Raw genomic sequence first — 23,865 nt, 5'->3', positions numbered from 1 at the left:
GATGTATCTAGTACCCATCGCGAGAGTGATACAATAGGTTAGGCTGAGCCTCACTCACGAGTTTAACCACATGAAAAGAGATATTAATCAATGTAGTTAGCACTTGAAATACTAAATCAAAACATAAATGTAAATCAACTTGAAAAAAAATTAGATGTGGTTTTTTTTATATTTTTATTTTTAACGTAAAATTTATAATAAATTGAGGAAACTCATTCAATAAATTTTATTTTAGATCGCCATATCAAATTCTATATCCAATAAATCGTTAAAAATTTTAAATTTTAAACGTTAGTTGATTAGTTGATTGTTGATTTAAAATATAAGTTTAGGCTACATATGCAACTCAACAAATAAAAATAATTAAAAGGATGAATATTTATCCAACTATTCAATATATACTTTTTTATAATTTAAACAGCTTAGAATTAACATTATATTTAATCGTTGTTAGATCTTATCATTTCAGTAGACAAATGGTATATAATAATTGATTTGACACTTATTAAATCAAAACTTCATTCAAACTAGTTACACGTATAATCAAAATATCAACGATCAAATTTATTCAATTACAAAAGTACATATATTATTAATACCAAGAAATAATTTCATTTATACAAAACATCATTACACATGTCAAATCTTATCTCCATTTCAATAATAATATTTGACATAAAAAATCATAAGGGTAATTACTTTTCAATTTATATATTAATGAAAGACTCTACAAATTCTGGTACTTAAAATTTATTAAAAATATTATATTTGAGAGAATAATTGATAGTATGAAGTAAAAATAGACTAAGTTGGGTTGTGTTAGCTAAATAAGTTGGGTTATACTTGACTACATAGGTTAGGTTATATCTGACTACATGGGGTGGGTTGAGCTTGACCACATGACTTAAGTTACGTTTAGCCATACGAGTTATGCTGTATTTGGTTATATGGGTTGAGTCATGCATGACCATATTAGTTGGGTTATACCTAGTAATATATGTTGGGTCATACCTAATCATATGAGTTATATCATGCCTAACTATAAGGGTTGGATCATACCCAACCACATGGGTTGACTTATGTTTGATCATAGGTTAAGTTGTACCTATCCACATAACTACTTTGACTGATCACTTAACTTAGGTCAGATATCAATTTGACCTCTATTATCATATGAGCTTGGTCATGCGTAATCTCAAGCGTTGGTGTGATCAATATTCTTAAAAGTAATTTATAATATTATATAATAATAATAATTAATCTCAAATCTATTTTTTATAAAATAACTAATTTAAATTTATGATTTTAATTTTAAAAATTAATTAAATCATATAAATTCACACATAAATTCTTTAAATATAAATATATCTAATTAAATGAATTAGAACTATTATTAAATTAACTAATCATTATAATATCACAATTCAATAATTATTATTTATTAATCATAAAATTTTAAAATTAAAATATTATTATATATCATATAAATTATAATAATTTTAATATTAAAGATTTTAAAATATAAATAAAATTTGATATAAAAAATTAAAAATTATTTTCTTAATTTTAATTTTAATTTACTTTTACACATAAATATATAATTATAATATTTATTTCTTATGATTCACACACAAAAAACTCACACCACTAATTAGAAAATAAATTAATTAATAATTTAATTGATTGACAAAATTTTTAATTATCCACATAATTAATAAAATCAATTTTAGTCTTTTTTTTAACTATACTACACAAACAATAAATTTAATAATTTAAATAAAAATATATTATTTATGATAATTAATTTTTCCAATCAAAATTGACGGGGGAGCATCAACCCAGCAAGCATCCATGTACACTCCAATTGTAACAAAAGCACTCAAAAATAAGCATTTTCACTCCATTGATAAATTTTATGACTGCAAATTCGTAATACATCATTGAACCTCAGCAAGTTGTGACCTTTTTTACCACTTAACATCTTTACACATGAAAATGAAACCATCAAAAGACTACCAAACTTGTTTAAAAATGAAATTAATTCAAGAACTCAGCTGTGTATAATTTGATTTTTTTTTTTGTTCAAATAATAAAGAAAATGATGGGAAGAAGACAACCAAAAGAAACTGAGATCAGCACTCTGTTGCTCAATGTTTGGAGAACATGCCTTGGGTCAATGATGAGAAATCATAATCACTAAGTGAACGGTTGTTATAAGTAGATGTGGGCAAAGACGCATGAGGCTTGTTTACAGTAGTTTCTCCATTTACAGAGGCAGAGGTCCCTGGTGCTCGCCGTCTGCAAGATGAAAATTTAAGGCTCGTCAAAGTAATGTAGAACATGAAAAAGAACGCAAGCAATCAAGAGAGAGGGAGACTGGGAAGTGTTGCACATTAATCTCCAGTCTCCACAGATTGCTAATTCTTCTGGTTATTTTAAATGAAAATACAAGTATTCCATTAGTTGAGCCAACTCATTTACAAGATTGTATCACGAGAGTAACTTTTACCCCTGCAACCCATTTAATTCTTCCAAATATATCATAAAGTTTCCTAATAAGTTATTTTTTCGATTAAAAAAAAATTTTACTGTCAAGACACTCACAAACAAATATGTGTTAACAAGTTGACACCAGGGTACCCCCTCCCATTATGATTGCTCCCCTTATACTCATCTATGATCAGTAATAATTTCTATGAATATCTATCACTATCAACATATCCATCTCATTTATTCTCGACAATGCTATCAAAGGTCAAGAAGCATCAATGAAAAAGAGGGTAGTAAAAAGTTTGGCTTCACAATCTCTTCGCTTTATTTTGATAGCCCTCACAAATATCAAAGTCATTTCTACCCCTTTCAAGGAGTTGATCAATGGTATCCTTGCATGCTCCTAACACGATTTAACTGAAGATTGGCTAACATTCTCTCATTAGCAAACTTATGGTTTTACTTCTGTAAATATTCAAAGTACTAATCCACCTTAAATGATTTTTCCTTATCCTCAATTGTTATTAGTGTGTCACCATTCATTATCCCATTTTTATTGGTAATACTGATGATCCATCTCACGTCCTCTCTGCTTCATCAACTTTTTGATATGTCAGCAGATCAACAAGATGCACAAGGATCTGCAATCAATGCCGACTAGTTGGCATACATATTGTTATTGAAACTGCAAGGACTCAAGTATCAGACCTCTTGAGGTTACACTTCAACATCATAACATGAGTAGAATCGAAATTTAATAGAAGGCTTGTGACATTACGTACCTAGATGCAGTAACGGGACCATAGCTCCCAGAAGGATGGGGGCAATTCATGTTTCTCATCTGCTATAAGAAAAAAGAAAGAGAAATAAGTCAGATTTCAATGCCTTGGGAAAATACCAGTCCCTCTTAAGTCTGTTAAAGTTCATCACCTGACTTGAATTATTGGAATACAGCTGTCTAGCTAGTGGCACATTTCCTGGAACCTGATAACTGAAGTTTGCCCAACTTTGTGCCGAGATGTTTCCTGTTATTGTGCTTGAGTCACTAACACTTCGTTGGTGAATTCCTCTGGCAGAAAATGCTCGATGTGCATCCCCAGATTTATCAGCAGCCATGGGAAAACCTTTTTTCTGGGGAAGGAATGGTTGCTGTTGTTGATGAAGTGCAACTGGAGATATCATACTGGACTGTGAACCATCATGTATAAGCCATTTTCAGAATAAAATTGCAGATCAAATAACAATGATACAGAATGATATTTGCCACAAATGAACAGTCTAGGAAGGTAAAAATGAATAGATTCTCAAAAAATCCTTATGAAGAATTCACAATATAATTAATATATAATTTTATAGTATATACTAAGTGAAGATATAAAAGTTCATAAAAAATATTGATTTATAACGATAAACAGAAGCATGAAAAGTTAAATATAGAACTTGGATATAGGACTATATAAAACTCAAAAAATAAAGACAACTTTAAAACCTTGGAAATCTATAATAATTGATTTGATACTTATTAAATCAAAACTATTATACTGAATATAAGTTTTTGCTAAAGAACAGGATTTTATCAAAGAGGCACAGGATATCAGTTTTTACATATCTCTGGAGTTTTTTTTGAGTTGAAGGCTGCAACAAAGATGTTGAACCATTAAATAAGTCCTTGACCCCCACTGTAGTTTCATTCTTACTTTTGACAAATTTTGCAGTGTCATTCATCTCTGAAGCGGTGGTTAATTCTGCAGCTGGAAGTAAAGAACACTGAAGTCAGATCAGGAAACCTATGATCAGCAAATGTGTTTTACCTCTAACTTATATGAGTACAAAATTAGCATTAAAGATGCATGTTGAGATAAAGTAGAAAAGAAGAGCATGAGCAGTAATTAATTTTTTGAAATTAAACATAATAATTGGGACTTAATTATGCAATAATTATGAATGAATGAGAAAAAGGAAGATATAGGTTCCTTTCCAATTTTTTAAAGCAACAGTTCAGTATGACTTACACTCAAATTTTACCCATGCATTATCATCAACAAAAGATGAGTCTGACCCATTTTCACTTGGACTGTCCACAGAAAGCATGTTCAACAGATCAACGGTGTGATCAACTTTTGAAGGCATGGTTGTTGTGGCATTAACTATTGCAGGCGGTAGCTCTGGAGAGTTTGGAGAACCTACCAGGGTTCTCCCTGTTGCTACGACTGATTCAGATGATACCTGGACATGAGAAACTTTCTTACTCTTATCTCATTAAACCAATAAACTGATCCTGAAAGGGGTCAAAAGGAACTAAGGTGCAGCAATTGTAGTTCACAACAAAGAAGATTAATGAATAGAATAGAATAAAAGACACAGAATATTTGTTTAAAATAAATTTAATTAAGCATTCAAGTTTAGAAGTGTAAACGAGGAAATCTTGCAAATCTGACATACCAATCATCAATTGGTTGTAATGTAACATTTTTTTGTATGATAATCAAATACGAGACTCGAAAAACAGATCTTCCTAAGCCATTTGTAAATTAATCACAACACTACATTTCAAAAACCGGTAATCTCAATTAAGAAAATCTTACCTACTGCTATTTAATTAGATGCCAATGATATATGTTCTATGTTCACTTCAGAAATGAGGAAAAACAGTAGACCCTGATTATGCTCATATGATTTCATAGGATCAAAGTTACAAAACACAGCCAATTCAAGAACAATATGACATTCATGCAAAACACACTTGATGTTTCATTCAGACTTCAGTATCCAAACAATGAATTGAAAAATTGACAATAGAAACCTATGATAAAATCCAGCTTTGAGACCCAAATAAAATGAAGGTTATAGTTACCAGGGAGGGTATTTTGGGAAGCACGTTATTATCTTTCCTTGTTCTTTGCAGTGTATTATCCTGTTTGTCCAAGGACTTCACAATAATATTATTCTCCTCTCCATCTGTATCACTGGATTTTTGCTTATTCTTGGAAGCCATTTCTTCTTTGGCAATTAAAGATAGTTTGAACCCTTTATTCTGAGGCACCCATCTTTTTTCTTTATATCTGAAAAGTGAAGTAGTTTTGTGACTTTTGTCTACAATTAACAAACATGGAGAATGCAGAAAATATTATAATTGAGGAAATCAATACTTCGCATGGATAAAACTCTCAATCCCAACTCTGCCATAATTTGCGGGCAGTTCTGCTTCCCAGTAGCTATTTGCCTTTTCATTTCCCATCGCTTGACAACAAGATCCCAACACAAAAAAGAACTTAAATCATTTTCAAACAATAGATAAAAAGAACTTAAATCTTTGGCAGAAATGATGACGGCAAAAATATAAATGAATGTAGAAAGGAAAAAAGTATGGCAAGATTCTCACTTTGGATGAAAGCAACCTGCTCTGGAAGCCATGTGTCTAATGTTGCAGACCTTACCTGTATTAGAGATTAGCTATCAATAACATGCACAGACTCTGTATCCTCACATCCTCAATCATGTTATTATTGCTAGACTAAGAGTAGTGAATAGTAAAATAGAACATACCCAGTGCACAAGGGTCAATGTAAAAGATTGTGATAGTGAAGGATGTCATCAAATCTTATTCAAACTTGTGAATGCTCAATGTAAACGATTTGAGAGATCAACAACAGAATTGAAAATTCATGTATTCATCAATTTATGCTTAACATTCAAAAATCAGATCAAGTTGGATAGACAGGTTAGCTTAATTTAAACTTCTAATCCACTCATACACCCCAACCCACAAGCAAAAATTCTTTATGCATAATATAATACCAAATTACCACTTAACTTTTTTCTCATACTTGTTAATGTTAATGTAAGAACGGAATAATTATCCAAGAGAGGGATGAAGACTACGTCCACACACACACATATACATATATAAAGACAATAACTTAAACGAAAAAAATAAAGAAATGAGCAAACATGACAGACAATTAACTACACTATAACCACGAAATCCAAAATGTGCGCAACTAAAAGTATTAGAAGAACACCATTTACGAAAAAGAAATTAGTCACATTTTTTACAGAAAGACTTTACTGAGGACCACAACAAGAAATTATTAAGTGTCAATTAGTTCATCAATTGAATCCGGCAATCCAACCAAGAAGAAATTGACAACACTGACATCTAATTCACCATATACTATGCAATTAAACGAAGGCCAGCCAGAATATAAATTAACTTATATTGTGAGTTAAAACCCCTATCAGGTAAAAAGATGTCTTATTGCCGAGAATACTGATGCAAGAGGCAGAAATATGTGACATCCTTTTTTTTTTGTTTGCCAAAGCAATTGTTGCAATAGTCGACAGAGCAATATGCTACAAGCCTACAACTATGATAAAGTTTAGGAAGTAATTCATGACTGTTGAAATATGAATACACATTAAATGATTTGTTCAGAATGACATGATAAACAGAAAAAAGAAATTGCATGTTCCTAGCAGCGTCATCAACAATGATGTTTTGCAGGTTACATCCCTAAATAAAAAACTCTTTCTTGGAATTTCTTTTCTACTTCAGAACAAGCAAATATAAATATAAAAAATGCATTAGTGGCACTATAAATAAAATCTGACCTTTGATATATGTACCCCCAAGCTTCTATGGATTCCAGAACATTGCATGCATATAAAAATTCCCAGATTCACGCTTGCCCACCGTGGACCTCTGCAAAATGGTGAATAAACATTAGATTCAATGAAAAATCTAAACACAAAGGACTGAAAATTAAAGTTGTCTTGTACCGTAAGAAAATGAGGCATTCCTAACAATGCACACAGTGGTATGATACTGCATGCTGACTTACAAAAAGGAAACTAGGACCAATGAATAAAGCAACATGTTCTAGTATTGTACTTTTACAGTCAGAAAGCAATTTTCTTTTGAAAAAAACCTTAAAAGTTGTATCTAGTACATACTCAAAAGCTTTAAATGTAAATAATTCTGAATCTGACAAAAATCGAAGTATACAAATTATTTATACTCTACATGAAATGCTCCCTTGCAAGTTGAAATTAACAGGGGCATTATTTTATCTTAAAAACACAGAGATAATGATATTATGTAGCCAAAATTTGAATACTGTGAAGTAAAATGATGCATACCTTAGATTCAAATTCACGATGTTATATTTCCAATTATCTAAAGAATCACAAATGTAAAAGGTAAGAATTCAAATGAATTTCCTTCTAGTTACATATCAAAAGAAGATTATAGTTTGGTAAAGACACCGTGAGGGGCAATAGTATATAATGAAGACATGCACACGCAACATATGTAAATCTGAGATTCTATATAGTTTTTTTTCCCCCAACTATCCTTACAAGTTCAGCATTCTATATTCTTTCAAGATAATTATGCCAATTTAAATTAACAAGTCCAGCATTATGCTGATATATGTTAGGTAAATTAGGATTCAACATCCCTATACTGGAAACTGGAAAGACTATCTAAAAGAGACAATTTCCATCTAGTTCAATGCAAATTAAGCTGCTGCCTTATTTTCTTTCTAGCAACTAAACAATGTTCAATCAAAAAGCCCGAGAACAGAGAGAAATTATCCTGCGATGCATAATAGTTGTCTCCACAGTTTTGCCATTGCAGCATTACCACACAGGATAGTTCAATCCATCAAACAAGAATTGAAAAAATAAGTGGACTTTCAGCTATAGACATGAAAATTTTCAATTGACAGGAAGCAATTGGCAAGTTAGTCTCACGTTATGGAAATAATTAATCATGAAAAGGAACAAAAATCTTGAAAACACAATAAAATTGGAGAAAGAAAGCCAAAAGCTCCACACGGTCTTGGAGTTCTACATACAGTTTTGGTGGTCCAAAATCTTCTAGAAACAATCAAATCACATAAAGTTGTACAGATATATCATGCCAGCAGAAAACAGTTGTGGAGATTAAAGATTTTATGGAGTACAATATAAAGCCATCATTTCATATTAAAATGATAGCAAAATAACTTTAGTAGCTTAATTTTCAGAATTTTCTTAACTGCATAATATCTAGAAAATTTAGTTTGTTAATTGTCTCTTATTGAAACAGCAACATGTTTTAGGATCTGTATTACATCAGTTTCTTGCAGCTCAAAACCTGCATGCTCTTAATCAAAACCTGAGCTTGCAATGATGTAACTTTGATCTTCCAGGAAAGTTGATGGACAACCATATTCATCATCCATGAGAAATGCATATACCAAAAGTTTAAGGGAAGCAAAGTACCATGTCATGATAATAACCACTCTGCTTATGGTATAAGACCATTATATTTGATCCTTCCTAGACCCGCATTAGCAAGAGCCTCATGAGTTTGGTCTTGACATTTTATATAATTTAATCATATCATAGAGTGAAGAAAGCTTGTACTACAACTTGAATCGAGACAAAAGTGTTGGAGCAGCAATACTAAATGTGTAAAAACAGGTTAAATGTGTATAAATTAAAGTGAAAGTTTTAAAAAGTAACCCAGCAGTATGCAAGCACTGTCCTAAGCGTATTCCTCAACCTCGTACAAGTGTCATCGATGAGTCGCCTAAGATACAATCAGGATGATTCTTCTACAAGCATGATCGTGAAGAATCTGAAGACGTTCCGCACTAGTAATGAAAAACAAACAGAGGAACTGAGGAAAATGAGTGAAAATGAGAAAACTTCTCTTTTTTCTTTCTTCCTCTCTTTCTCCATTTTTTTTTCAGAATTTAGGCAGAATTTTAATGTGTTTTTTGATGCACAATGTTGGCTAGGAAGTGGTTTATTTATAGCCAATCCCAACCAATAAGTAAGTACCATGTGGCACTATGCAGACACAATGTGATTTATTTATTTTTTTCATGTGGCACACACTCGCACGGCATATGGGTGGACATGCATGAACACCACGCTCGCGCATGGCACCCAGCTATGCGTAAGCCCACTTGCGGCATGTAAGTGGTACTTGTGCTGCAGCCATTACTATAGTAAGGGTAAATGGATAATTTTATAATTATTTAATATGTTTATAAAATAAATTAAATATATGACAATCTTAAGGCTACACATAAATTTAAGTCATCAAACCCAAATATATATGAATGAATTTAGGCCAATCCTATTTTTTAATCTTTTTAATAAAATTTCTGAAGCGAGAGTAAAAGAGTTGAGGGAGAAGTCCCTCAACTGTTGATGTAGGACTAAAGTCTTTAAATATAGTGAAGGAGAATTTGGATTTTTTTTGCCTTCAAGTTCCAACATAAGTTAGTACTGTTGTCCAATGAAAAATTGTTAAGATAACACCTTAGCAAAATCTTTGGATAATGTTGGGTTTTAAACTTGTTAATTCTCTCGATTGAAGACCGAAGACAAAAAGCATGAGACTCCTTAATTCATAGAAATTAGAAAGCAAAATCAACTAAGATACTGGATATAAAAAACCAGATAGTTTTAAGCAACCCTAGCATCACATACCAAACGGAAAAAACCCATGAACCGTTTGTAGGTCCCTTACAAGCATAAATATTACTAGTGTCAACCGAATTAACTGCTTCAAGCAATAATAGTCTTTTGTTATAAGATTAAGACTTCTCAGATGGTTGCATAAAAAATAATATTGCACAAATTGATTGGATCAATCTAGCTAACTCCAAAAACAACAATTTTAGCTTAAATTCTTACTTGGACTTGCAATCAGCACATTCCTTGTTCTCTGGCAATTTGAGAAGCCCCTCCAATATCTGCAAATAAGAAGATCAGAGAACATGTAACAAAAGTAGAAACAACCTTAATGTATATACAAATGTCACAGTTTTCTATATCGAAGCCAAATGATGAACCAAGGTGGAAACAGAAACCAACAGCTGAACTTACTTGAGGTTGAGTCATGAGTGTTCAATTTATAAAAGGAACTGGCAGGGTATTAGTCTAACCTAAAATCTTCAGTTTCTAATGTTTGTCTCTACAATTCAAGTTCAGAATTAATTGCAACTCAACTGACGGCCAACAATGTACGGTTAAAAAAAGAAAAAAAAAGAAAAGAAAAGGAAACCTTTTTACATAAAGTCAGCATGCAATAGACGAATGTACACAATGCCTCTAAGATGGCAGTAGCCAAGAAAATAGAAATATTTGGATGTTTCCCATATCCTGCCGAATCGTCGATCCCAACGTCATTGGATGAAAACTCACACCATTCAAAATGGCTCCTTGAGGACGATCGAAATATTTGCCGCTAGTACTAAATGCCGAAACAATCGAATCACGTTCCAGTAAAAACAACGAGCAACAAAGGTCGAAAACGAGGGATATACTTATGATTCACCGAGCAACAAACGGGCACCGGAAATCTCTGATAGCTCGGTCAAATGGCAAAGGTTAACTACAAAGAAGTTAAGGAATCGAAGAGGATGACAAACCTTTCCGTGTTTTTCATCGAGTTCCTTGGAGACGGAGGCCTTCCCGTTCATCCTGTCGCTCCTCCGTTTGCCTCCCGGAACTCTCCAAGGTTCCAAACGAGGAAGAAGGGGGAGAGAGAAAGAGAGAGATGGCGGGATCACTAAGCAAGAAGAAGCGATGAATCTCCTCTTTGCTGTCGATTTATAGCGAAAGGTATTCTTTTGCAGGGGGCGAACCAACGTGCTCTACTCGATGGTGTTCGGAGGTGGTATTTGATTCCTAAACGGCTTCGCTAACCTAACCATTACGTCCCCGCTTCATTTACCTTCCTCGCGGTTGAGGCTGCTGCGTATGTGGGTCCCGGCAGAACCGGTTTTACGAGTCCGAGTCAGGTGGGTGACTCGACAACGAGGAGGGAACGAACAAAGGAGAGAGGCGCTTAAACTAAATAAAAACTTGAGTTTACATATCTACCCTTCGAAGTTTCGAAATAGTGTTATTTGCCCCCTTTAGATTTGAATACAGTAAACATACATATGTAAGATTTTTAGTTGGATAAAATTATATATGCTAAATTTAAATGACATAATAGAAATTTTAATTCGGTTACTACAAATTAGATCCGTATACTGATATTTACTAAAACTATTTATAATTATTATTTATATTGGATATTAACAATATGCAGAAAGTCTTAATATTTGAAGGAATATATATATATATATATATATATATATATATATTATTATTATTATTATGGCCTGGTTTTGTAGCTCATTCGCCGGCCCGCTCTTTCCCGGAAGACCGGAGGAGGTCGCTACCCCAACAGCGAGGCATTGCGGGTCGATTGGCGCTTGCGTCGGATTCCTCCTCATGCTGCTCCTCCGCCGCTGCGGCGAACCTCGTGCCTCGGCGGGGCCTTGCCGGTGGTGGAGGTACATCTCTTCTCCGCTCCGATTCCATGTCTTTCTTGCGCGCGCTCGTCGGTTCTTGATTCCTATCCTTTGTGATTCGATATTTCTTATTATTTGTAATCGTTCCATTATGTGGTTCCGACTGATAAGAACATCGGGGCTTCCGCGAGTTTGTACTCTGGGCGCCATTTGTTTCGTTTCCGTACAAAACCCAAGTTTTTATCCCTTATAAGGGAAATGCTTGTAATCTGTCTCTTTTTTCTTAATTTAATCTACTTTCTATTTCGTACATTAGGGTTTTTCCACTCTCATTAGCAAATTCATAAGGAAGGAGAGAGAATAGAGAAAAAGGCAAGGGAAAAGAAAAGGAGAAGGAAACGAGGGAATATCGAAGAGAACACCACTTTCATTCGCTTGTTCGGTAACAAAGGGGACGAGAGATGATCACTTAAAGATCTTCCTTTTCTCCTCACTTTTGAAGAGAAAGAAAAAGGCGTTTGGAGCAAGATGGTTCCTTTCATCTTTTCATTTCTCTCCACTTCTCTTTCATGTATTTTAACTAGAGAAAGTCTCTCTCCAGTTTTCTTTTCAAGCCATTGTTTCTACAACACTGGATTCAATCATAGCTTATATGATAAAATTATTCTATGCGTTGATTACATCCCTTTGCTTCCTTTTTCTTAGAAAAAGATATTTCTTTGATAACAAGTCTCTTTTATTTTTTATTATGCTATTTGATTACTTATTTTTTTCCTTACTCTTTTACAGATCATCAGGGACCTCCTAAGGTTAACATGCGGGAAGACCCACTCAGTCCATCTAAATGGAAGGAAGAACATGTGAGTTTTATATGCATAGTTTATATTTCTTAAGGTGTTTAGAGTGGTAGGTTACAAGGAAAAGCTATTGATTACAGTTAAATTTCCTTTATGAAGATTTATTTTCAATGTTAACTATCCTAACTACATTTATTAGTCATTCCTGTAAGCCGCTACACGAATTTGCTAAGATTGTTCTTTATTATCATATAAAGTTGAACTACACCACCTATAACTTATAGAGGCTTTTAAGTGTCATGTTTTAATAAAAAGGGGCATAAAGATTTTGTATATATCTTTTGTTTGGGAAGCATTTTAGAAAAGTAGAAAAAGGATGTTTTTTGAAGATTTTGATGCATAAATATTTGATTTGGTGGGGGCATATAAGAGTTTTTAAATATTTAATCGATACATTGGTATATTTGCATTTAGAAGGCTGTATTGGATACTGGGTTGCTTTTTGAAGGAGGACAACATCACTTTTTGCCTTCATTATTTTGAAGTTAATCTACCTCCAATTTCTATGAAATGAAATAATAAGAAACTGATGTTTACTTATATAACTATATGTAACTATGACACTGTTCCAGGTTTCATTCAAGTGAGAATATTTTTATGTTCCATTCTAGAACGTTCTAGATGAAAGAAAGTAACTAGACTTTAATTTGTATTATGGATAACCTAAAGAAACTTCATTTATATTTTAAAATTAAAAAAAAATCATATCCATTTCGTATGAGCAGAAATAATGGGATGAATCAAAAGATTCTGCACCATATAACTTACGTAGATGTAGACAGACCCTAGAAATTTAAGTTGTCATAATTTTTTATCAAGTTTTATTACCATATTCTAAGAATTTTACATAATATCTAGATTGTATGTTCAAAGAGGGAACACCTTCTGTCTTTATTTTAGTGTTCTTTGGTGTAATTATTAATATAAGGGAAGATTCTTGCTCTTGTAAACTTAATAGCATGATAGTTAAAACTTATTGTTTGTTGGATTTAGCTGGATGTTGTCCTCACAGCAATTTTCCCTCTCACATCCTAAATTTATATAGAAAATAAATCATTATTTCATAATTTATAATTTACAGAAGACTTTTTTATCTTTAAATTCAAATCCCAATCTTTATAACACTAAATATTTTTTAATCGAAACAAAAGAATCACGTATTCTCAATAGGGCCATAAGTGATGAAAAAATCTTCTCTACTGGGCCTCATATTTATTATAAAATAATAGATTATTTTGAAAATAAATATAGGATAAAAACATCAACAACCACACATGCGAATAGAAACCTTCCAAAAATCATAAAAATAATCTTAATATTCGTAAAATATATATAAATGACAACAATTTAATATATGAAATGATAACATATCAATTCATTATGAAACTCATATATTAAAAAAACAATGATAATTCTTATGCAGTAAATAAAATCATGCATTAATCATATGTAATACATTTTGATAACATACATAACAGTTAGATAACAAAGACGTACATCACACTTGATGGTGTACTTTTCCAACAGCAGATGAAGAGTCATGTTCTATGAGATAGATTTTTCCTAATAGTAAATGGAGATAACCCATATCGTACTTCCAACAACAAATGGAGTGTTATCCCCCACTCACCCAAGTGAGGACATATTCCTTCCAATAGCAGATGAAGGAATCGTTTAATCATCATATCTAATAGCCCGCTAATCTATGAAGGGAATCACCATACTTGTCTTTCACAGGGATACATAAACAATCATGATCATTAATTTATATTCATTCATGCATATATCTAAGAAGTAATATGATAAAATATTAAAAGGGATCATGTTTTATGTATGACCTGCTAGATTATGTCTATTGGTGGCCCTATATTGTGATGGGTCTGTAGCTCCTTTCACATGTTACACTTCCAATGTAGACTACTTAGCATAGTCACATATACTAAATGGTAACAATCACATCAATATCATCAATTTAATCTAAAAAAAATATTAATAAATAATTATTTTTAAATGATATCTTCAGATAAAATTTTTAAGTTCATCAAATCATAAATATATGAGGCATCAATCTCTCAATAGTCCTTAATTAACCAGAACCCTAATTGGAATAACCTAATTAGCTTGAACCAAACTTAATTCAACTAGGATCTACTGCAACCAGCCTTAAATCCTTATAGAACCGATTTGGAATTATCCTAAACTGGTATAATTTAGATTTAATTGATTTCAATTAGGTCAACTGGGCTTGAATCGATTGAGTTAGTAGGGAGAGAAAATTAGACTATATCGCATAATGCTAGCCCAGACTGAATTGACCTACTTGAGCCTTAGACGAGTCACGTGTGCCATACATGCTTGTACCAAGTAGCAAGTTGGACTAAGGTACAATAGGCTAGATAGAGGAGCGACGATATGTTCAGCACCAATCGTATAGTTGGGCGGGCCTAATTTCATGGGCTAGAGCAAGCCTCACTCACGATTTAGGCTGAGCCTTACTACTAAATTGGGCCATGTCTCGCTTGTGGGTTGGTCGTGCCTAGCCATATAGGTTACGTCATACTTGACCATATGGGCTGGGTCATGATTGGCCACATGAGCTGGATCGTACTTGGCCACATGAGTTGGGTTATGCTTAGCCACATGGGTTACGTCATACATGGCTTCATAGATTGGGTCATGCTTAGTCACGTAGGCTGAACTGTACTTAGCTATATGGGCTAGAGCATACTTGGTCATATGAGTTGGGTCATGCCTAACCACATGTGCTAAGTCATACATGGCTACATGGGTTGGTTTAGTCGATCAACTTAACTCGAGTCAAATCCAAATCTGACTCGTATTTTTAATAGTATTTTAAAATATTACTAAATAACAATGAACCTCAAATATATTCTTCTTTATAAAATAACTAATTTAAATTCATGATTCCAAATTTAAAAGTAATTAAATCATAAAAATTCACACATAATTCCTTGAAACATAAATATGATTACTTAAATGAATTATAACTATTATTAACTTTAAATTAACTAATCATTCTAATATTATAATTCAATGATCATTTTTTATTAATCATAAATTTTTAAAATTAAAATATTATTATGCATCATACAAATTATAAAAATTATTTTTTATTTTGCTTTCACACACAAAGATAAAAATGTAATATTTATTTTTTATAGTTCACATACAAAAATAGAATTTGAACTATTCATTTTCTAAAAATCATATCACTCATTAGAAAATTAATTATTTAATTATTTAATTGATTAATAAAATTCCTAACTTATCCACATGATTAAGGAAATCAATTTTAATCATTTCCTTAACCACACTATACAAACAAGAAAGTTAGTAATTTAAATAAAGTAACACATTATTTATGATAATTTGATTTATGTTAAGGGAGAAAAAAATCATCGGTCATTACATCCGCTCATTCTCCTCTATCTAGAATGAGGCTTTAGTGTTGTTACTATTCGTGCAAAATTTAGGGTATGGCCCATAAGCAGATTTGAGTAGGCGTAGATATACAAATCTTTACGAGATTGTTTCCTTTCAAATTGATGCAATATAGCGTATATATATTTATTGTTTCCTTTCAAATTAGCTGAAATCTCGACTCTAATTTGATATTGAACTAATGTGAGCATATATATATATATACATACATATATATATATATACATACATATATATATATATACATACATATATATATACATACATATATATATATATATATATTGATGCAACAAAATAAAGTTGACAAAGGATAACCATAGATAACCAAAGCCAGTAAATATGGTCTTTTAGTATTCCAGTATCAGTATCAGACCAATGTAATACCTTGGAACCAACTTCCAGATTTCATGACAAACATATTCAATATTGTACTGTCGAGTGGCCATGGCATCATATGTATCGACTGGCATGATCCAATAAAACTGGCATATACAAGATATTCTACTTAAGCATAGCTATTCTCTTATTTGCACACGAAACATGTACTACCAATCTCATAAATCAATGGGATCAGCTTGTTGAATGGTTAAAGTTTCACTACATCTTTTACAATTTTAGCTGAATCAAATTTCTTTGGCAGGTGGGTGAAAAAATGGTGCACTAGATTTGCCAGGATGCCCAGCCTTTCCATTAATTCAAAGTCGCTTGCGATAAAGCATCAGAGAGACATGGCTTTCCTTGGAGAAATCCGAAGTTATGGCTCATCCTTTGGGAAATCTGAGAGACATGGCTTGCAATAAATCATCTGTAATTTTGTTGGCTGCCGATGTAGGAGGGATTTTGGAATCCTCGGAATAACCACAATCCTATTGAGTTGCAACGATTATTTGCCATTCGCACTCGACCTTCTTATGGTTTCTACTTGATGTAAAGCTCTTTTCTTGGTTCATGATTAAATGTCTCTGTTAAATGGAAAAATCACAAAAATATTACAGTGTATGTGTTTCCAAAAATTATGTGATACAATTATGTTTATTTGAGCAGATTCTTTAAAGCAGAGATGAACATTTTGCATGTTATACAATCTGTGCCTCACTTCCAAGAATTGTTTGCATATTGCCCTCCGTGTTGATTAATATTTCCAGGGAAAGATGAGATAGTTTTCTGTTCCAGAGTCATTTGTTTATGTAATAACATCCTCTTTGTGGATTTGCAAATTGGAATGGCTATATTTCCCAAATAAAAATATTATTTAAATGATCAGCAGAAATGTCAAAGATAAATGTAAGAGCCTTATCTTTATTTTGAAACAGTTTTTGTGATTTAAATGATGATCATCCAATTCTTTTCCCTACAACTTATTTCTTCAACGATGAGCTTCCTGTCCTTTTACTTGTTTGCTTAGTCCTACTGTGACTCAATTGCAAGTCAGCAACTAAGAACAAGTTGAATCTCATGACTCATTGCAAGAGTCATTAAATGGATGTATAATCCAATAACTCAAAATATAACATGCCTTTGATCACATGAATTACAGTGTTTGAGCATAAATTACTGCTGCTAGATCCATCAAATTTTGCATACCACATAATCCATCATCCACTTCCCATGTGGAATAAACCAGGTAAGCAACTACATTTTTTTGAAGTTTCATAGTAAAATTTTTGTTTATTATTTCCAAGTCCCTCTTCAAGAACAAGCACAAATGATAATTTTTCTCAATAAATTTCATCCATATAATAAAATAGTCAGCTTGCTTTGCAAGAAAAGTAACACTCATGGCAAGTAATAATCTTTCTAAATGGTAATTCTCTGAGTTCCTGAAACTAATCTTCTCAACTATTCTCTACTGATAACCAACATCATAAATCCTTTATAAGCACAAATACCAAAATTGATAAACAACACTGATACTCTTTAATCGAAGGGCTAATCAAAGTTATTTGCTTCATATTTTGGCCTTGCTGACATTTCATCAATATATAACACAATTATATAACAATAATAAGATTATAAGTTTGAACTATTTGGGATCAGTTACGTGGATCTTTTGTCGTCATTGAAATATAAAAAATCATATATTTAGTTAAATTCAGAATACTTAAATCTTTATTTATAATTTTAATTAAAAATATTTTTATATCTTTTTCAACCTTTTCTCGTACCATTAATATTATTATTTATTTATAGATCCAAAGGACTCCTTAGCATATGTTTATATCATCTTAAATTATACATAGTTCTAGAGCATCCTCTATAGAACTATCTCTGCAAGGACAACCTATTGGACCACCTTTTACTCTGACACTCAACAGATCCCCTTATATGGTACTTCAAATCATGTATTTGCAAGTTGAAGATATTATTCTTTTAAGTTATATATCTTTTCTGTACATCCTTCAATTTCTGGACCAATATTGATTATTGATAGTTGACCTCCTTCCAAAATTCTAAATCACATTTTACTTGTCCAAGTATTTGTTGCATGAGCCTTGTCAATATCCAAAAAAAAGGTGACCAGCAAGTTTACAGTAATCTGCACTTAATATGAGAGTGCCAAATTGAAGAACTGAACCAGCACACATACAAAAAAAAGTTCTCATAAATTCCGAAAGATAGAACCCTTGGACTGGTGTATATTGCAATATATGCAAGAAAGAGTATAGAAGATTTCTTTACATAGTTTCATGTAACTACAAATATACTAGCTGAACAATTGAACCAGCATATATGCAAAAAAATCTAGTTCTCATCAGTTCAAAAGAATGGAACACTTGGATTAGTGTACATTGCAAAATAGAAGAGTACATAGGGTTTCTCCACCTAGTTTCCACATGTGTTCGGTTGAACACGATAGCAGATGAGGCCTGTGCTCTGAGGAATCTATGTTAGCAAATGGGTGTCGTACATGGATGAAGCATACTAAGACCAAATTTTCTGATGCATGGTTTGGAGTTTCCGATTCCGGCCTCTTCGTGCACCAGAAATGCTAATAATCAAGGAACTACCAAGAGCACATGTATCAGTATAACCCATCAATTTTATGCCGAACTTTTTGCACAACAATTCTAATCTACCCTTGTCATTGTCACTCACCATTTTCATTTGGTGTGCTTGCTCTCTAGATATAAGAGCATATAGATAGAATTCTTGAAGCGGTGGTTCTGATGATTGCCTATGCTCATCAAGTTCTTTTCTCGAGCTGTAGTTCCCAAAGGTGACTCTCATCAGACCTAGTGCTTTTGGGTCCTCCGCTTCAGAAGGATCAAATACAAACGAGAAGACTCCAAATGCTAAATCAGGCTCCTTGAATAAGTCTGCAAGCACTTCACTGTATGATCTTAAGTTCTTCTGAGACAACTTTTTAGAATTGGATTTTCCCATAAAATTTTTCCTCCTAGTCTGAAGAATGCATGAAGCTTCTCTTAGACCGCTAAGGAAGGCACCATGCATCGTGGCTGGATGTTCTCTATTTGTAGCTTCCCCTGCGAAAAATAGCCGACCCCCAACATTCGCTGCAAGGATATTGTAATCACTACCCGATGACCCAACTCGGACATGAGAGTATGAACCACAACAAAGGGGGTCGCTACCCCATCTTGTACACATTGTTTGAATCGGATCGGGCACAAAAACTCCTTTTGGACCATAGATACCTGCATTTTCCAAAAACCTGTTAAAGACTTGAGGTGTTAAAGTCGAGAGCATCTTCTACAATATTGACAAGCATGTAAAAATGTGTGGGTAAATTGCTAAGCTACAACTCACTATTGGATTTACACAAGTTTAGCATCATTTATCAAGTCAGAGCGAGTTTCAGATGATTCACTTTGCTAAAACACTAAAACATTGACAATATGACTGGTCTTAGACTTGGTGATTAGTGTTTACATGAAAGCTCAACAAAATATACTGTCAGCACAACTGAAACAAAATTATGCTACAAAGACAGTACCTCTAAGAATGCCAAGAACACTGTGAAGTGAAGCTACAGGATCGCTATGTTCAAAATTTAAGGCAGCTTCTCCTGCGACCAATGCGATGAGCACTGCACCTCCAGAAACAGTATGATAGCCATAGAAAAGGAAAAATTCACCACGCTTAGATCGATCCTTGCTGAGACATCCAAACGTGTCGATCTCCTCACCCCAAAACACATAAGGAAAGATCATAGCAACCTTGTTTAGCAAGCCAAATCCCAATCTTTGAATTGCCTGCAATTTCTGAGCAGGCAATTCTGGGTCAAATTTGATAGTCCCACTCTTCAACACGCCGAGTGGAACGGTGCAGAGCACCATATCAGCCTGAAAGACTTGTCCACCGGCAACTACCACCTCCACAAACCCTCCTCCATAAGCAATCCTTGTTACCATCTTCTTGTACAGGACAGGCACATCCTCACAGAGTGCATTGATCAATCTCCAGTTACCTCCAGCGAGGAAGCAGTGATCACCACCCATCTCATATGGATCATCCTGGTCCCAATGGGCAAGCGACAGATCCGAGAGGCAACCAGCGTTGGCGTACTCCAAATTAGCGAGGTGCCAATCAAGAAGCTCCCTCTCCTCGGTCTTCCTCGCCACGCCATACAACAACTGAAGACGCTCGATGGCTGAACCCAGCGAGATACCGTCGGCGGACTCTCCTAACACCTCCCTCACTCTAGCAGCGTTCTCGAGAAGCTTGTTGAACACCAAATCCACCTCAACGTCCAAACTCCGGTCCACATGGCCTCCGTCCGGCCTGAAAAGAGGGCAATAATCTCTAATCTTGTGAAGAGGTATCCCAAGCTGCCTCGCCAAGACGCCGAGCGGGTTGGCGTGAATGCCGGTGATGACGCTGCCGCCGAGGTCTACAGATGCAAAATTGCCTTGTTTGCCCATCTTTGTGGTGTAGACTCTGCCGCCCGGCCGGTCGCGGCCCTCCAAAACCAAGACTTTGAAGCCGAAACTAAGCAGCTGCCTCGCCGCCGCGAGCCCCGCGAGGCCAGCGCCCACGATGATCACGGATCCCTTGTCGTGCTCATCGAGGAACTGGGCCCTGACGGCGGGCGACACGCCGAAATTGATGTATCCGTGCTCCAAAAGGAAGTCGTAAGCGCTGGAGATCAAGTGGTCGTACTGCCTGCTGACTGTTTCTTTGATTTCGGACTTGGAAAGGTAGGAGCGCACGTTGGCGCGCCACCGGGCGAGGATGTGGTTACGGACGACGATGTAGTCGTTCCGCGCGGCGGCGTCTCCGGGCGGGTGGACGACCCCCGCGGCGGCCTCGGCGTCGAGGAGGGCGTCGATGGGGAAGCCCAGGGAGAGGGCAATCATGGCCTCGGTCTCGGTCTCGCGCTGGCGCTCCTCCGCGGTACGGTTGCGCCGGCGAGGGGGGCGGGAGCCGCCGAGGTGGTCGTGGAGAAGGGCGTCGAAGACGGACTCGTCATAGTTGGTGCGCTTCGCCGCGCGCCGCGTCGGCCGGCGCCCGTCGGTCGGCGGCGGCGGCGGTGGGTGGTCCATCGGCGAGGGTTTGGATCGGAAAATGCGGGATCTTGGCGACGCTTTGTATGCGCGGCGAGGCACGAGGGGCGCATTCGAAGAACGAGGCGGGGTGAGGTTGGGTGCGGTCACCTGCGGTTAACCTAAGGCCGCAGTGCGCCCCCCGGTTCTTGCAAAACCAGGTTGCATTTACAACCCCTCCATAAAAAGGGCCGCTTTCTTGCGTCTTCTTTTAGGGGACAGAGAAGGCCGGGAAGAAGAACCCGCGGGATTCCGCTTACAGCGTCCGCCTTCTTCCTCTGAGGAGAACTGCCCGAAGAACTTATAACAGGTTCTGTTCCTTGTCCTTGAACGATTTCTCGAACTTCTACACATTTGTTGATTTGTGTCATTGAAACAAAGATATGTAAGATCTAGGGTTTTGGCTTATCTTCTGCTCAAGGCTTTTCTGTTTGTTTTGTTCGATAGTACGGCCCGTATTTTGTTCTTTTATTCTCTCTTCATGTCCTCTTTGCCTATGTTTACTGATTGAGACGAGGATCTACTGTGACCATCACTGCCGGAACTAAGCGCACAAGATCTGTTCTTGGCCTCAGCCAGTTAGCCTCTAAGCTCACACCTAGAGAAAACATGGACCATGTTTGAAGCAGTGTTGTGTTGCTGTCGTTTCACTTGATATGTGATTATGACAATTAGGTGTCTGATGGTTCCGTAATCACAGAAAAGAAGAAGAGGAGGGCTTGGATGGAGAAATCTCCTTATACATATTTTGTGGAAACCCTGTTAAATACTCCACTTTCATGTGTTCAAATTTCTTCCTCAAGAACATTTATTCTCTTTAGTTGTGACAAAAAATAAAGACTATAGTCACTTGAGATTCTTTGTTGAATATTGTTAGCTGTATTAGATTGGTGCATTGTGTAATGCAATGTGCTATTTCTTGCTCGATCATATAAGAAATTGTATCTTATTTAGTCATATTAACTGGGCCATTGTGTTAGGTTGGTTAGCTCATAATTTTCATTCCTTAGGAATGAACTTGGGATGCCATGCAGCGAATTAAAAATATTGACGGAAATCATGATGCAAGCAAGTAACTCTTTTGGAGGCACTAAACAAATTTCCAATTAAAATTTGAAAGTTATTTGCTATTTGTCTTTAACTAGTATTATTATGATGTATTCAATGAAGTACTGCACAGAAAAGATGCTATGTTTGTGTAACTTGCATAGACAATAATGAAGACAATACAGGAAACAATGACAAAGTAAAGGAAGACTTACAGACCTAAAAAAGGATTCAATTGAAGAGTCCAATAACTAGGAATGTACTTTCTGCATTTGCCATGCTATTTAATACTTGAATTGTCATACAGGCCAAGGAACTGCAGGTTGCTGCTTACCTATTAGACCTCAAGGATTGCCTTTTTGGGTACTAGATGCGTTTCAGTAATTTGCCGGAACGGTACATATCGGTCTGTATTGGTGTATCGATACATGGTATGTTGGTGCGTACTAGTGATTTGGCAAGGAAGAAAAAGAGAGAGAAGTGGAAGGGGCGGTGGAGGAACAAAGAAGGACAAAGAAAGAAGAAGAGGAGAAAAGAGAAGCAGTAGTGTCCTTATGAAGCAACAAAGGCAACAATGAGACAATGAAATCATCAAAGCGGTAGCGACAAGGAAGCTCGAAGCAATAGTGGTGAAGCAACAATAGTGAGGTGACAACATCTTATGAGAGAAGAGGGCTCATAAACTTTTTCTTTTTCCATTTTAACGCTGATTTGGATAGGGCCCCATCATTTCTTTAATTTTTTATTAATTTATCTGGATGTCAAAACGAGGTGGTCTACGTATCACCCCACACCTGGACCGATATGTATTGCCCATGTCATACCGTTTTGGGCAATACAACAAACGTTGTTAGATAACGTTAGACCAAATACAATAAATAGTGATATTTATGAAGACATAACATAGAACCATAAATCAGATTTTTTAAAACCTATTTGGAACATAGGCATGAGAGGTGAGGCTATTACATTAGACTATTGTAATCACCGATGATTTTTTCTCCCTTGAAATAAATTAAATTATCATAAATAATGTGTTGCTTTAACTAAATTATTAACTTTCTTATTTGTGTAGCATGGTTAAGGAAATGATTAAAATTGATTTTCTTAATCATGTGGACAAGTTAGAAATTTTATCAATTAATTAAATTATTAATTGATTTATTTTCTAATGAGTGATATGATTTTTAGAAATTA

The 23,865-nt window shown here is 34.9% G+C and overlaps 3 protein-coding genes across 5 annotated transcripts; 1 reads left to right on the top strand and 2 right to left on the bottom strand.

Annotated features, from left to right (window-relative positions):
- Positions 1–1,879: 1,879 nt before the first annotated feature.
- On the bottom strand, positions 1,880–11,103 carry LOC135611898 (ADP-ribosylation factor GTPase-activating protein AGD5-like). Of its 2 annotated transcripts, none has more exons than XM_065107544.1 (11): positions 10,923–11,103; positions 10,186–10,244; positions 7,102–7,192; positions 5,873–5,927; positions 5,640–5,730; positions 5,345–5,552; positions 4,503–4,716; positions 4,096–4,241; positions 3,421–3,678; positions 3,273–3,334; positions 1,880–2,298 (listed from the first exon to the last, which is right to left on the bottom strand). In XM_065107544.1, exons 1-11 carry the CDS (start codon positions 10,971–10,973, stop codon positions 2,148–2,150), a joined length of 1,386 nt encoding a protein of 461 aa, XP_064963616.1. In that variant the 5' UTR covers positions 10,974–11,103; the 3' UTR covers positions 1,880–2,147. The 2 variants fall into 2 exon arrangements, with proteins under 2 accessions (XP_064963616.1, XP_064963617.1); XM_065107545.1 differs by having other exon boundaries at positions 3,273–3,331.
- A 481-nt stretch (positions 11,104–11,584) lies between these two features.
- On the top strand, positions 11,585–17,106 carry LOC135611617 (uncharacterized). The gene is made up of 4 exons (XM_065107251.1): positions 11,585–11,593; positions 11,676–11,837; positions 12,585–12,655; positions 16,758–17,106. The coding sequence occupies exons 1-4, from the start codon at positions 11,585–11,587 to the stop codon at positions 16,915–16,917; spliced, it is 402 nt and encodes a 133-aa protein (XP_064963323.1). The 3' UTR covers positions 16,918–17,106.
- Positions 17,107–18,764: 1,658 nt separating this feature from the next.
- Positions 18,765–21,931, bottom strand: LOC103986351 (lysine-specific histone demethylase 1 homolog 2). 2 transcript variants are annotated; one of them, XM_065109975.1, is made up of 3 exons: positions 20,073–21,931; positions 19,214–19,773; positions 18,765–19,121 (listed from the first exon to the last, which is right to left on the bottom strand). In XM_065109975.1, the coding sequence occupies exons 1-3, from the start codon at positions 21,619–21,621 to the stop codon at positions 19,107–19,109; spliced, it is 2,124 nt and encodes a 707-aa protein (XP_064966047.1). In that variant the 5' UTR covers positions 21,622–21,931; the 3' UTR covers positions 18,765–19,106. The 2 variants fall into 2 exon arrangements, with proteins under 2 accessions (XP_064966047.1, XP_009402613.2); XM_009404338.3 differs by having other exon boundaries at positions 18,765–19,773.
- Between the last annotated feature and the right edge of the window lie 1,934 nt (positions 21,932–23,865).

The sequence above is a fragment of the Musa acuminata genome, chromosome BXJ2-5 (genome assembly GCF_036884655.1).
Source record: "Musa acuminata AAA Group cultivar baxijiao chromosome BXJ2-5, Cavendish_Baxijiao_AAA, whole genome shotgun sequence".
NCBI classification, from domain to species: Eukaryota; Viridiplantae; Streptophyta; class Magnoliopsida; order Zingiberales; family Musaceae; genus Musa; species Musa acuminata.
Note: the sequence above shows the minus strand (reverse complement) of the source record. Positions and strands in the feature narration are given on the sequence as shown.

What these genes read in the sequence shown, in the direction of transcription:
- LOC135611898 (XM_065107544.1), bottom strand. Translation starts at nt 10,973, where the DNA reads ATGAACGGGAAGGCCTCCGTCTCCAAGGAACTCGATGAAAAACACGGA. An exon ending in ATTCCAATAATTCAAGTCAG is followed by an intron (nt 3,335 to 3,420) that starts GTGATGAACTTT and finishes TTTTTCTTATAG; the next exon opens with CAGATGAGAAACATGAATTG. An exon ending in GGTCCCGTTACTGCATCTAG is followed by an intron (nt 2,299 to 3,272) that starts GTACGTAATGTC and finishes TTCATCTTGCAG; the next exon opens with ACGGCGAGCACCAGGGACCT.
- LOC135611617 (XM_065107251.1), top strand. An exon ending in GGGCCTTGCCGGTGGTGGAG is followed by an intron (nt 11,838 to 12,584) that starts GTACATCTCTTC and finishes ACTCTTTTACAG; the next exon opens with ATCATCAGGGACCTCCTAAG. An exon ending in CTAAATGGAAGGAAGAACAT is followed by an intron (nt 12,656 to 16,757) that starts GTGAGTTTTATA and finishes TTTCTTTGGCAG; the next exon opens with GTGGGTGAAAAAATGGTGCA.
- LOC103986351 (XM_009404338.3), bottom strand. Translation starts at nt 21,621, where the DNA reads ATGGACCACCCACCGCCGCCGCCGCCGACCGACGGGCGCCGGCCGACG. An exon ending in TGTTCTTGGCATTCTTAGAG is followed by an intron (nt 19,774 to 20,072) that starts GTACTGTCTTTG and finishes TGGAAAATGCAG; the next exon opens with GTATCTATGGTCCAAAAGGA.